Raw genomic sequence first — 15,357 nt, 5'->3', positions numbered from 1 at the left:
TTAGACAAAAACCGCCTGTACGATGTTCTAGCAAACCGGTCAAAAATACCGGACTCAAAATACCGGCCTATTATGTGAAATCTGGTTTAACCGGTTCAACCGGCCAGTTTGAACCGGTTTTTAAAACACCGGATATTACAATGGTATGTATTAATTGCTTGACAAAGGCTAGCTTGTATCAAAGTCAATGAACCAGTCAAAGTCAACCACTTTATCAAAGTCAAAGCATGAATGATAAGGAATATTGGTCGTTTGATTCTCAGAGGCAATATTGGTATTTTGGAATTTATACGATGACTAAAGTCAACAAACTGAAGGAAAGTCAACTCAAAAAGTCTCAAGGTCAAAGCTTTATTATGCCCTGGAGTCTATGTCAGAATTCTACTTCAAGTCAAAATCAAGTTCATCAAAGTCAATGCAAGTATCAAAGTCAGAATCACAATCTTTCTCATGGCTATTGGTTAATTCCGAAAGCTCAATGGCGCTACATCTGGCAAAGTCAACTGCTCTGTTTCAACATTTGAAAATCGTTTTTTTCCCATAAAAGCTTAGATGCTAAACCCGATTTTCGGTTCATGTATAGTCTTTGATTATTTAGGGCCTATTCCTAACTTGGGGAAATGTCCCGTTTAGGATATGTGCCTTATTAATTTTGTACATTTATGTTTTCTTAATAAGTTTGTCGGGCCTCGGCCTTTTACCAAAAAGAGTAATGATTTATATTCAACTATCCGGACAACTGTTGACATTTAATCAACTTATATTATCGATTAATGGGCTTGGGCGGGACAGAGATATAACATTGTGATTTGATGTCCTTGGGTTGGACCGTTTGGGTACTTGGATTGAAAACTGGCGGTTTGTTTTCTAACGGGTCTCTGTGTGTATTTTCAAGTTAAAATATTTGAGGGAAAAGAAAGAAAAAAGAAGGAAAAAAATGTGAAAAAGATTGATGTTATTTTTTCAGTCCGTTTCATTAATTTTACGAAAAGTTTGTTATAGAGAATTTCTGGCATGAACCGAATGTTTGGATACATCAAAGAGAAAGGTCATCATATCATACGCTTGGTACACTCAATAGGCTATTTAGGATTACAGTTACAAAAGATATAATTCTTATTCACTTTGGGAGTCCAACCAGATTGCATATCGAAATCAAAGGTGGTCAGACAATGTTCGATCTTCTGATACAATTGGAGCTCGAGCAAAAAAGAATTTTGTGGTGATATCTCAAGAATGTGGTAAAGAAAACTACAAAGTCTGTTCTGTGGTTATATAACCATTATGCTGATTACATGAAGCTAAGAAAAGCTAGCAACTCGTGTCCAACCTAGTTGTATTAATTTCAACATAAAGTTATGTATTTCTACTTGAAGGTGTCTAACTCATGAGGCTAAGAAAAGCTAGTTGTTTCCACATCAAAACATATAATCCACCAACGCGGTGTTTCAATTGACGTTGTCACAGTGTAATAAAGGCATTGGCCCCAGAAAGTAGCAGCAGGAGACCAAGTGCAGCTGGAGGGCCGAAGGCCGAAAGGGAAAATCAATCTCTCTCCATGTCTCCAACATGTGGGAATAGATGTAAGCCCTGAAGTCACCCTCGGACTTCAAATATACAAGTTTGTAATCGTTAGAAGAGTCTTTATAGAAACCGACAGCATCACTAGAAGTAGTAGGACAGTAAAAACAATTCTTTGACAACTTCCTGTAGGCACCGGTCATTCGGTCAATGTCGACCTGACCATGTAAATTTTACAGTTTTTTGTTAGGAAATTTGAAACTCTTAAAATAATTTCTTTAACAAGTGTAATAACACATCATTTTTATGCAACTTATATCGTAAAAAAGAGTTGTATTTTAGTTTACGTAACACTTTAATGTAGTTTTTTTTCACGGTCTCACACCCTCGGCTCCTTTCAACTAGTTCGCGATAGCGTTTCGACATTAGTTTTTACATGTTTACGCCCCCACCACATCGCGTAGGTTATACTACTAGTTAAGAAAAAAAAAGCACAAAACTGATCTGCACATACACGCACGCAGATCTGCACGTGCCGACCAGCATGCACGCGAGTACCTATTAATAAAAAATGCATAAAACTGAAATGCACACGCGCACATAGATCTGCACGTGCTGACCAGCGGCTTTAGTTGCAGTTGTCACGCATTGTTGTAAATAAATAAACGAGCCAGTAGCTGGCTTGGCTCGACTCGTTTACAGCCCTAGCACCAGCAAAGAAATAAAGCAAATTTTGCTGAAAATGTTAATTCGGATAGTTAACCATAACTGAAGTCAGCAAAAAAGACATTTATACTGAAGAAACACTAAATGACCCCGGCAGATTAAGGATAATCTTAGGGTTAAGTAGATGTTTCCCACGAGGGTTAGGTCCGGCAAAGATGGTTATTCTTCTCAACCTGCAAAACAGACACCGTAAGCTTGTCACTGAGAAGGGGGGGGGGGGTTCCTCCTTGTGACCACCCTCCGGCGTGAGAATCAGACTAGGTTGCTCTGAATATAAGTGTATATAGAGAGAAATAGCCAGAGAGAAGATGATGATACCGTTCCAAGGTGTTGGAGTATTTATAGCCGAAGGTAGGTTTCCAAGCAGGTACGGCCAGCTGTATATAATATTCCTTTTCCACCAACTATGGGCTACGTTCGTGCCACGATGGGAGTTGGTGGGTAGGCAGCGGCTGATAGTGACATTTTGTATGGGAGCGTGCTCCTCGTACTATTGTCGGTGAGCTGTCACCCTGTGATTGGTTCATGGGTTGCTTTTGTCAGATCTTGTCTATTTGTCCATACCTTGGTAGATATAGTACAAAAGATCTTCTAGAAGCGTACGGACTGGCTCTTTTAGGCGGGAATATTCCCGCCCTGCTCATTCCTTCTTCAGGTGACATTACTGAAGTATTAAGAGTTAGTGCCTTATGCGTGTAGCCTTACTGTTAGTGCGGGTAGCCTTCCTTCTTGGCTTGTACCCACAGCTGCGGGGACAGGCAGGGTACTGTACCAAGGGAGGCTTTCCTGCGGGAACAGCTGGCTTACTGCGTGTAAGGTCTTCATCTCTCTGAGCATGGTGGGTCCTGCGGATCCAGTTGGTCTTTGCGCAGACGTACCTCTTCAAGGTGAGTCTTGTGGGTCCAACTGGGCTTTGCGGGGACCTACCTCTTCATATACCCTTGTCAATTATGCATGTTTTGAAAACCTTTGGTTCATAGCAGATAGCACACTAAAGGCAATTTGATTCCTTCTTACTTACCAAGCATGCTGTGGCATTCAAAATATAAATGAAAATTGCACTTTTGTATTATAGTTCTAATTCTTTTTTATTCAAAAATTCCTTTTGTGGTCACAGTCACATGAATAAGATTCTGCAGCACACCTAATTTATTTTATATGATAACATTTTCATTTAGATCATCATTTTTCATTTATATGACAACCTTTTCATTTAGGAGGTCTGCAGCACACCTAAATTATTTTTAGTTGTATCGCAATTACACGTATAAAAATAGTTTTTTGGGTTAATCGAGTTGTTCACGGGTCAAGTGGGTTCACGTGTCAGCGGGTCATAAGCTGGTTAACGAGTCGAGTATGGAAGTGAACGTGCAGAGATGGAACTGCTCACGCTGACGTGCAGACATCGGGTCATATGCTGGTTAAGTGCACCTGTGTGCGCGAGCTGACCTGCATCTGCGCACGTTGACCTGCAACTGCTCACACGTATTGACCTACATGAACCTGATGTGTGAGATTAGTTGCACAATTTTCTAACAAATAGGGATGCTTTTTTGTTAGTTTTTTGTATAAAAAATAGGTTGTTGATACTTATTTCTAACCAAACTCACATATTTTGTGAGCTTGTAAACATATTAGTTCCAGGAGATTACTTGGATATGCACACCATAATTACTTCTCACAGCTAACACTGTCTTCCTCCCAACTACTTTTGCTTTCCATTCAATTCAAACATTAATTTCCTTCAAGCTTTTAATCTATATTTCAAATCAACATTTATTATTCAGCATCCTCTTATGTACTATAAAAATCTGAGAACAACAAACATTAAGATTCAACCTTCTATTGCTTTAGCTTATATATTCTACAAACCACTAGTTTAGTTTATGTAAGTGTTGACTAAGTTTTCTTTCTGTTGGATGTTGATTATGTGATTTAAACTATATTTTAAATGCATTAGACTTGTTGCTTTATCTTTGCATTAATGTCGTTATGTTGACATATTCTACTTTATTTGCAGCATATGCTTTTATTACATGGCTTGTACATTTTTTCAAAAATTGATGATATACGTATCCTCTTCTGAAGATGATAGTGATATTGAACTTAATGATGTTGTTGATGGACAGTCAGCAAGTCATCAAGATAATCGTCGGCGTCGTAAGTTTATTTGACGTGATCGTATTGATGGACAAAAGTGTCTGTTTTAGGATTATTTTGCAGAAGATCCAAAATATTACTCAAAGCTATTTCGAAGGAGATTTAGGATGCGTCGTCCTCTATTTTTCCGTATTATAAATCAGATAGAGTCTAATGAGCCCTACTTCATCCAAAGAAGAGATAATGTCGGAAGACTCAGTTTATCTTCCATGCAAAAGATAACTGCATCACTTAGAATGATGGCGTATGGGGTACTTATGGATGAATACATACGCATTGGTGAAAGCACCGCAATGAAGAGCCTCAAAAAGTTCTATTAGACGATAGTAAGTGTTTTTTCAACTGAATACCTTCGGTCACCAAACACCAATGATATTACTCGATAGCTTGTTGTTACCGAACAACGAGGATTCCCCAGAATGCTCGAAAGCATTGATTGCATGCATTGGAAATGGAAAAGTTGTACCGCGGCCGGGAAAGGTATGTACTCTGGCCACATTCATGAACCTACTATTATTTTAGAGTTGGTTGTTTTATATGAATTCTGGATATGGCATGCATTTTTTGGTATGCCTGGTTCACAAAACGACATTAATGTGCTAGAGAGGTCTTTTATTTTCATTGAACTTGCGCAAGGGCATGCGCCTCCAGTTAATTACACAGTTAACAGTCATGACTATACAATAGGGTATTACCTTGCAGATGGTATTTACCCTAAGTGGCGTACTTTTGTGAAGACGATTCCATCATCTAGAGGGAATAAGAATAAAAATTTTGCAAAAGCACAAGAATCTACAAGAAAATATGTCGAATGAGCATTGTTGTACTTCAACAAAGATTTGCCACCATTCGAGAACCTTTGCTTACTACATAATCAAGTCCAGCCGAGTGTGACTAATTAGATAGATCAACCCACCCACCGAACTCCTATACATAGTGTCGTTAATTTGCCTTAATAGCCAAGTCATCAAGTAGTAATTTTTCTTGAGTTCATTGGCGTATCAACAACTTTTCAATCCTTCATGCCAAACTTATCGAGCTAGTTCTTAGCATAATTTTCTTGTGTAACGAATACTCCTTGTTTCGTTTGTTTTACTTTCAATCCCAAAAAGTATTCATATCAGTCATCCCGAATGCTTTCTTCATACACCATCCTAAAATCTATATAGTAAGATTAGCACAATGATAGGTACAAGTTATGTCATTGACATATAGGCATACATACATCGTTATTGTGGTGTCTACTGAAGATGAAGTTACACGATTAATTATAATTTCTTCATGCCATGTTTAACAAACGGCATAATTTATTAAACACTAATAAAAACATGTTTTAAAAAACAGGTTATATAACATGATACGCTTTACACGATAATTGTAACATGCTCAATGACACGACATGACACGTTTAGCACAATTAAATTAATACAGGCCTTTTTGTAACACCAATGATGTATGACACGTTTAACAAGACTACTGAAATGCTTAATTATAAATAGTTATAAAAAATAATAGATCGCAATAATATAAAAGGCTTAAAACTATCTAAATTTATAATCCACATTTAACCATGATATATTTAATAATTAATGTATTTTGTTTCGATAAACGGATATTTGTATCAATCTATTATCCTATTCAACACTATATAAGTTAAATATGTTGTGTGTGTCACTTAAGATTTAAGCTTATTAAAACTGTTTAGACACATTTTTAATCGTGTTATCAATGTGTTAAACCATTTATGACATGAACCCGTTTACCCCAAAAACTAACATGTTCAACTTCATGTCATATCAAATGGAGTAATGAGTAACGCCAATAACCAAGCTAAAACTCAAATTCTGGATTCCTAATAGATCGCATGCACCTTACTAGAACATTTTTGAAAATCTTTGTTTCTTGTTATTGTGTTTAAACCAACCTCAAGGCTTGCAACTTGCAAGCTTATCCACGGAATTGAGTTTGGTCAAATGCCTCAATTAGTCCGCTAAAGTCCACATTTTTTGGTCATTAAACACAAACCTTGATTATTATTATTATTATTATTATTATTATCATCACATATTTAATTTATATTAACTTTCTAATCTAATGCTTCAAAGTAATTTATTTGGTTCATCCAAAGGTAAAATAGGTTGGAATTTCCTTTGTGTTGATTAATTGTAAGTTATTCACAATAATACATTAGTTAATTAAGAAATGGAAACCAACATCAAATTAAGTTTTCATTACCAGCGAACACACGTTTTCCATCTAAACCTACTCAATTATAAAATTATCACACATGCACTCACTCCACAGAGTTTGAACCACAACTGCTTGGTTAGAGAGTACACCATTTTACCATCATTTCCCGAACAAGTTTTAGTAAGCAGTTTTACTTTAATTTGCATTCAAAATGATATTTGCGGCTGGTAATGATTGTTATTGCGTCTTGAAATATTAGCATTCACTTTTAGAGTAAGCTAGTGTTTCCATGCTATTAGGCGATGGTCACATAAGTACTTAATAATGATGTAGATTATTGGTGTGTCGCCACAAAGTGTGTTATTGATGTGTGCTTATCACTTACGTTCGGTCAATTTTTCTAATAATTGTTATGGATATTACTTTAGTCTACATTGATTCAGTTAATACTTTCTAAGATTTAATACACAATATCGAAGTGTCAATTTGAAGATCGTCCATGCTCTTTGATGAAGAACTTACGTATAACTAATTTACTGATATGTATGTTCAACGTCGAAGATTAAACACTACAACTATAAAATACGACTATGTCGAAGACCTAAAATAAATATAAAAAATGAAATATTTATTGTAACTTTTTAGTAATGATCTTTATGTTTTTGTAACTTCTAAAATTACAAAACAAAATAAAATATAAATTTTAATTATGTTGTTCAAATTGTATTATAACTTTAATGTTTTAGGGTTTATGTACAACTCGGTCCCTGCTTGACCCCTAACCACGTTCAACCGGTTTGGGTTTTACAGCTCTTTAAATTGGTTTGTGTGGGTATCGATTTACTATATGTCGGTGATGATGTGGCTGCCACAAGGGCTACACTAAGGCGAGGAAGACGAATTGTGTGAAGTTATCCACGAAACAACAAAGTAGCTGTGAGGAGGACGAGTTAACGCGTTGTCTTATACTCTTATTCATGCGTCACCTTCGCAAGCGATGCACTCGGTCCCATTGATATAAAATTTAATTAATTGAAATGGGGAATTTGATAACCAAAGAAAATTAGAAAATTGACTCATATCGTCTACTACATGTACGGAAGACAACCCACTTGTCATGTTTGTATTATTATATTGTCACTTGTTATTAAGCTAAGACTATAAAATCACAACGAAACCAGTACTTTCCTCCCCAAAACATAGAGAAAAAAAAACCAAATAGGCTCTTTAATTGCCCTTAATGAGAAGAGCAAAAAAATTGAAAAAAAAAGAAACCAGTGATCATGAGGTATACTTTAACTCATCTTAACTAGCACAACATTATTTATTTTTCTCTTTTTCACTCCATCTCATCCAAAGGAAATAGTTTAATTATTTTAACGTCATATCACCCATATTAATTGTTAATTTGATATATTGTTATTTGTCTTTTAACCCGTTAAAAACATAATCCAATTGCTCTTTTTAACAAATTTAGCACAAGTGAGGAGTGGTTTAATCCATCTTTAAAGTGTCATGTCATTTTAACTTATGTTAGGGTTAGAGTATACCTCATGACCTAATATCATCGTTATAGGTTCATGTACGTATAAAACTAGAAACAAATACCTTAGTAACTTTCTAAAATAGGAAATTCACTACTGTTATCAATGGAAACTATATATTACGTGCCTTTTTAGTTTTTAAGCATTATCATGCTAGAAAAAGTATAAAATGCTTTAATCAAAATAACTAACTAAAATAAGAACATTCAACTTTGTTAACTTTTGGAAAAACATGGTCCATTGTTTATTTATAGCGAAATACTTTGGTTCTTAATTTCGTAAAAAAGTTGAATACAGTTAGGTGTAACCAACAATAAAATAGTAACATAAGTACAAATGGGATACATGTGTAAGCAAAAGTCTATAAAGTAACCGATGATTTACCTCACTTCGAATTAAGTGGCTTCAACAGTTAAAAAACGCATTACATAATTTGTTTTCATTAAATAACTACTCGAGTTTGAAACTATAAACTTGTATCAAAATATTAATTAAAAATATATTCCAAAACCGAGCCCGTGATTTTAAATGGCTTTTGTTTTTGTTTATAATTCTTACACATCCATATTAAATACTTTCTCATGAATTATTTACCTGATTAATATATTATTAATATTTATTTTTTTCTATCAAAGCATAAGTGTGAAGGCTAAATTTGTAATCTAGTGTAGGTGTTAAGACGCGTTATTGCTAGAAGCATAGAAATCTAAAATCTATTATAGAATCACTAGGGCAGGGTCATAATGTAAATTTATCTAGTTAGAAACCAGAACAAATCTAACTCAAAATCTTATTTAATTAAACTCGTGCTCAACTAAATCTAACAAACAAAAGACTCGATACAGATTGTATATGGTGAATGAAACAAACTAAATGAGACTATAAGTTAAAAAAAATCACTGCCGACTGAAAGAACTAAATCATGGTATGAAAAACATGATCATGCATTCATACTTTTAACCGGTAGTATAGTGGTATGTGTCATGACATGCGTGACTATTTTTTGTGGAATCATAAATTTATGCAAATTACTTGCTGAAAGAATTCGAAATTAATCTTTTGACGAAGTTTTAGAAGAAAATAAATTAAAAGTTCGAACAAGTAAAATAAATAGTTCAAAGTAATAATGAGTAACGTAATAAATTTTAGAAGAAAAAAAATATAAACTTTGAAAATCTGATACACTAGCCAACTAATATTGAAGGTTCAACTGGTCGGCTTGAATCCATAACCGTAACATTCAACTGAAAGTGGGTTCGGAATACTTAAGCATGTTATCTAGGTATTTCTAATCGGTGGCGAAGTATGCTTAGGGCCAGGGGTTGCTCCCGCTCCCTCTTGTTTTTTTGCGGTGTCTTAGTCCAAGCTTCTTAGTCCAAGTTTCGCTACTGTTTTTGACCCGACCAACCTTTGTAATTCTAAAAAAAGTTACTTGATGCTAACAAATAAAAAATTAATACAAATAATATTTCTTGTGTCGTTTTCTTATAAAATATATATTTTCTTTAGAAAAGTAAACTACATAGTAAGTTACGTAAGCGACTATTTTCATTTTTGTGTTTTGTCGAACATCTTAACATCTCAAATTTAACCCTCAATCTTAACATCTCAAATTTAACCCTCAACATTATCTTTACATGCGACAACATATTTTTTTCACTAGTCACTTCAATCTTTAACAATTTAACACCAACTCAGATACATTTACTGAAAAGTATAACCATCATTTCTCAAGAAACTATTATGTAATTTACTTTTCAAAGATAAAATAATCATGGCAATGATACATATTCAAAACAATCAAGTATGAGTGAACCATATACGTATATATGCGTATCTGTTACTTTAACTACGGTTCATTAAATAATAACCATAATTTATAAAGCAGTTATGTGGTGATATTACTTTCTTTCGATGATCAAATATTATCTTTGTCTGAACGACAATTTTTTCCAACTTAAACCCATCACTTGCATTTAATTATTTAAACCCACTATTACCATGTTCGGGGTGAAGCTCTACTTCACTTCAAGTAGCTGTTGGGTGAACCCGATCAGGCACACCAACTCAAATAACTCAGTAACATAAATCAGGTAATGGTTTTGAGTATGAAAACCGAAAAAGAATGAGACGTGTAGATGATCTGGAACGTCACACTTTACATTTGTAAAAATACAAACACCATACCACCCAAAATATCACATACGTATATTTATCTACTTATATATATTCACTCTTGGATTCTATGTTTATACATACTTTCTATTATTCACTTAAAAACGCGTTACATACAAAAATTTTAAACCTTTAGCAATAACGGTATCCGGTTAGTATGATACCACCACCAATCATCTCCTCTCTCTAATCACACACTCCATTCTCTCTCTCTCATAATACTCTGGACTCCACAGCTCAACTTCCATGGCGGATTCAGCCAAGTATACACCCATTAATAATAATACAACTGACCCTTCAGATTTCAAGCTCCCCAAATTATTCACCTTCAGAACTAAAAAAACCAGGGCTTTTGCCTACGCATTCATCGCTATCTTCATCGCTTTCACTGTCTTTTTAGTCTTCAATCCTTCACAAAACCCTTCGTCTCCATGGTTCTCCAACATCTTTAATGGGTCAAGCTTCAAAATCCCTAGCTCTAAAGCTAATGCTACAGATGGGTCTGTCGGATCTCAGTTTTCTTCCGTTTATTCTTACTTTTTTAACAGCAATTCAACCCAATTGAACCCGAAGTTAAACGGTACTGGTACTGGATCTGGCAGTGTGAACATATCAGCACCGACAGTTACTAATAATAATAATAATATTAATATTCCGTTGGTTAATCGGAATCAAACACGAAGTGAAGCTGTAAAGCTAAATCAGACAAGGGTTTCGACTCCTCCGGTTCAATTGGATTCGAATCAGACGAACCGGGTCAAAAATGATACTGGAAATGGAGGTAAACCCGGTTCGGATACGGTAAAATTGAAGCAGGAAAACGGTAATAAAGGTGGAAAGGGTCAGGTGATTGGTGATTTGGTGAAGAATTTGTCGAATTGTGATATGTTTGATGGGGAATGGGTGAGGGATGAGTCGTATCCGCATTATAAACCCGGTTCGTGTTCGTTGATTGATGAGCAGTTTAATTGTTTTAATAATGGTAGACGGGATAAAGGGTTTCAGATGCTCAAATGGAAGCCGAAATCCTGCTCTTTGCCAAGGTGTGTTAAGTTTTTGCCATTTGGGAATTAGTTTGATTGATAGGTTCATTTATTGATTGCTGCAAATTATTGCTTGTTTTTTTTCGTTAAAATTATTGGTTATTTCTGTTAATTCTAGATCGTGTTGTAGAACTTGTTAGGCGCTCGTCGGGCGGTGGGGTACAAACTAGCAATTAGTAGGGACTGATTGGAATGATATTATGTATGTAGTTTTTTAAGATTATGTGTATACAAAGTTATTCGAGCTTATTCGGATTAATATGTATAATGTTTCAAATACCTGAAAGAATTTGACCGATTTGGACTGGCTTTGACTCCTTTTGACTGAATACCGATTAATTTGTTACCAATTCTGAAATAGTTTGATTTATAAGCTCATTAGTTGATGGATTGTGTTCTTCCTTCCAATTGTTGATTATTACCGTTAATTCTTGACAATGTTGTAGAACTCACTAAGTTACTAATATTAGTCGGGTGGTGGGGTACGGACTAGCGATTAATTGGTATTGGTCGGATTGACATTTTATATGCAACTTTTTAAAATTATATGTGTAAAAAATTAATTTAACTTATTAATCGGATTGGACTAAAAGTATAATGTTTCAAATACCTAAAAGATTTTGACTGTTTTGACCGAATTTGACAGATTTTGAATGATTTTGACTACTACCGATTTTTAGGTCCGATTAGTTAAAATTACATTGGTTGATCACCGATTTCTGATTAATTGGTGCCTAATACTGATTGATACGATATTGATTGTAGATCTTGTTGGTATTTGATAAATGTTGTATTAAAGTATTTGTAATCATATAGGTTAGATGGAAGCCGTATGTTGCAGTTATTAAGGGGAAAACGTTTAGTATTTGTTGGCGATTCGTTAAACAGAAACATGTGGGAATCATTAGTTTGTATCTTAAGAAACTCTGTAAAGGATCAATCGAAAGTGTACGAAGCTTCAGGCAGACACCATTTCAGATCAGAACCTTCTTATTCGTTTGTATTCAAGGTAAATGACTAAATTCAGTATAATCTTTTGAATTAGGATTGTAATTTGCATAGTGTGTTAATATTCATTATTTTTGAACTGTAGGATTACAATTGTACAGTTGAGTTCTTTGTAACGCCATTTATAGTTAGAGAATCTGTTACAAAGGACAAAAATGGAACAAAGAAGGAGACCCTTCGGCTTGATTTGATTGGTACCTCGGCTGATCAATACAAAACTGCTGATATTGTGGTCTTTAACACGGGTCATTGGTGGACTCATGAAAAAACCGCGAAAGGGTAATTAACTATAAACTATTTATAATTCTTGATTTGAATTTTTTTATAATGATGGTCATGTTGGTTATAATATAATGATGATGAATTGCAGGAAAGATTATTATCAGGAAGGCAGTCATGTGTATAACGAGCTTAATGTTTTAGAGGCGTTTCGTAAAGCTATGACAACGTGGGGAAGATGGGTTGATGCTAATATAAATCCTAGCAAAACTTTGGTCTTTTTTCGTGGTTATTCGGCTTCACATTTCAGGTAAAACATGTTGAATTTGTGAATAATTAAAGTACATTAATATAGTAACAAAAACTGTATTAGTAAAAAGTTAATGTAGTTACTTTTTAATATCTGGATTAGCATGTTACAGTCATTTGATATCGAACGAGTAAACGACTTTTGTCCGGCTTAATCTGCTTGACCCAGTTGACTCGTCTCATTGTTGACTAATAATAATCTTTTAGTCATTTTTTACCTGTTTCATTTTTCCCATAACTTCATGATTACCAAAGGAAAATAAATCCCAACCCAAACTGGCTTTTTTTATATGTAAATAAATTGACCATGTAAAATCATTTTGTCACTTATAAGTTCTATGGTAAAAAGGCAGTCAAAGATTGTAAATATAAGTCAACAATGCTGGATAGGGGTGCTCATTGGCTTATTCTGTTTTGAGCCATTTTTGGCGCTAACCGAGAAACTGAATCCATCCGAATTAGAAATGTGTCTAATCAAACCGAAGTCAACCAATTAAACTGATTTATTCCGTTAGTTTATCTGATTAAACCGGGGTATTTTTCAGTTTATTCGTTTGAATTTGGTTTGATTATCCAAAAAAGCAAGATATGTGGAACCAATAACCAAACGGAAAACCGAATTTACAAATTAGCATACGGTTGAGAGAGAATAGATTTAGTCAAGTTTTTCAGTTGTATGTTGCGAATTAGTTAAAGATTGTAAATTTCGGTCAACAATGGTGCTTAGATATTAGAGAGAGTAGAGATAGATTATAGAGAATGAGTTGCTTTGAAGTTTTTGTTTTTCACAACTATTTGCTAAAAAGACCAAAATGCCCCCAATGTGCGAAGACAAGTACGGCGAAAAAAAGTTTAATTTACTCTTTTTATTTGTTTCTGACAGAGGAGGACAGTGGAATTCTGGAGGGCAATGTGACAACGAAGTCGAGCCTATAAAAAACACGACATATTTATCACCATATCCCGACAAAATGTTGGTTTTAGAAAAGGTTTTAAGAGGCATGAAAACCCAAGTCTCGTATCTCAATATCACGAGACTGACCGACTTTAGAAAAGACGGGCATCCGTCGATATACAGAAAGCAACATTACACCGAGGTAGAAAGAAGATCACCGTTGCATTATCAAGATTGTAGCCATTGGTGTCTTCCTGGCGTACCAGATTCTTGGAATGAGATCTTGTATGCTAAGCTTTTGGCAAAACAATACCAAAAGAATTAGTGAAAATGTGAAAGTATAACACGGTCCTAGTCGAGTCAACTCGAGTTGAGTTGAGTTGAGTTGAGTTGACTTGAGTTGTGTAGAGTTGAGTTGAATCAGGTTTATAAATCTAAGAAAGGTGAATTAAATTACTTACTTATTTTTGTGTTCCCTTTGGGGAATGTATAAACAAATAAGCATATGATCCAAGAAGAATGGTATTTTATTATTTTTTAATTTTTTAAGATGTGTTATTTGTTTATGTTTTTCTAGTTATGAAAAGAACCGCATTCAAAGGATGTGGTCAGGTGGTCTTTCTCGGAAACACAACATATTTTAAATTCATTCTGTTTACAAAAACATATACTTTTGGATTTTTTATGTTTTTAAAAATGTATCTAACCGGCCGGTTCAACCGGTCAAAGTAGGAACGGCCTGCTTTGGTGGTTCAAAAGTATATGTAAACTAAGGCCTGCCACATGCCACGCTGTGAGTGGTTGACAATTTCTCAACGACTTTTACTACATTAGTAAAATGGGTTGTAAACGAGTCAAGTTGGCCTGTTTGTTTTAACGAGTCAAAATGTGAGCTCCCGCTAGGCGGCTTAGCTCTTTTATAAATGAGTCGGTCCGAGCAGGCTATTAAGCCAAACATTTTTTTTTTCAAGTAATGTTTCTAACTTTTCCACGTATTCATACACATAAAAACAAAAAATAATAATTTCTTTAATCTTAACTTACTAAAAGTTGAAACAATGATAATGAATTGCTATTTCAAGGACTATGATCCTCATATATATTTTTGAACTTCGTGTTTCATTAGAAAATGTCAAAATAACCGTATATCTGTGGTGTATTAGTAGGGCTGTTCGCGAGCTGAGCCGAACCGAGCGAGCGTCTGCTCGAACTGAAACCGAGCGGCTCGGATCGGTTCGAATTTAAGTAAACGAGCCGGAAAACGTTGCTCGAACTCGGATCAATTGAAACCGAGTGGCTTGGCTCGGCTTGTTTTCACTCAGATTGGAATGAAGAATACGAGACACCTAAACTTAGGGCTGAGCACGGTTCGGTTCGGTTCGGTTTTTAGGTGAAACCGAAAATTCGGTTTTTTCATATATAAAAACCGTTCGGTTTCGGTTTTTCGGTTGCGGTTCGGTTATATTCGTTTTTTTTATTTTTTCTTGTTTTGTTTTTTTGTTCTATTAATTGTTTTATGCAATTAGTTCCTATGTACAAAAATAAATATTAGCATTTACTATTCCTT

General features: G+C 34.8%; 1 protein-coding gene across 1 annotated transcript; it reads left to right on the top strand.

The window, feature by feature from the left end:
- Positions 1 to 10,562: 10,562 nt before the first annotated feature.
- On the top strand, positions 10,563 to 14,351 carry LOC143546717 (protein trichome birefringence-like). Its single transcript, XM_077038324.1, has 5 exons — positions 10,563 to 11,359; positions 12,176 to 12,368; positions 12,453 to 12,646; positions 12,738 to 12,896; positions 13,779 to 14,351. Exons 1-5 carry the CDS (start codon positions 10,563 to 10,565, stop codon positions 14,113 to 14,115), a joined length of 1,680 nt encoding a protein of 559 aa, XP_076894439.1. The 3' UTR covers positions 14,116 to 14,351.
- The last annotated feature ends 1,006 nt before the right edge of the window (positions 14,352 to 15,357 follow it).

Source organism: Bidens hawaiensis, unplaced genomic scaffold (genome assembly GCF_021521415.1).
Source record: "Bidens hawaiensis isolate Kalapana, Puna unplaced genomic scaffold, B.hawaiensis_p1.1 tig00014424_1, whole genome shotgun sequence".
In the NCBI taxonomy this organism is placed as follows: domain Eukaryota; kingdom Viridiplantae; phylum Streptophyta; class Magnoliopsida; order Asterales; family Asteraceae; genus Bidens; species Bidens hawaiensis.
This window is presented reverse-complemented; position numbering and strand designations above follow the sequence as displayed.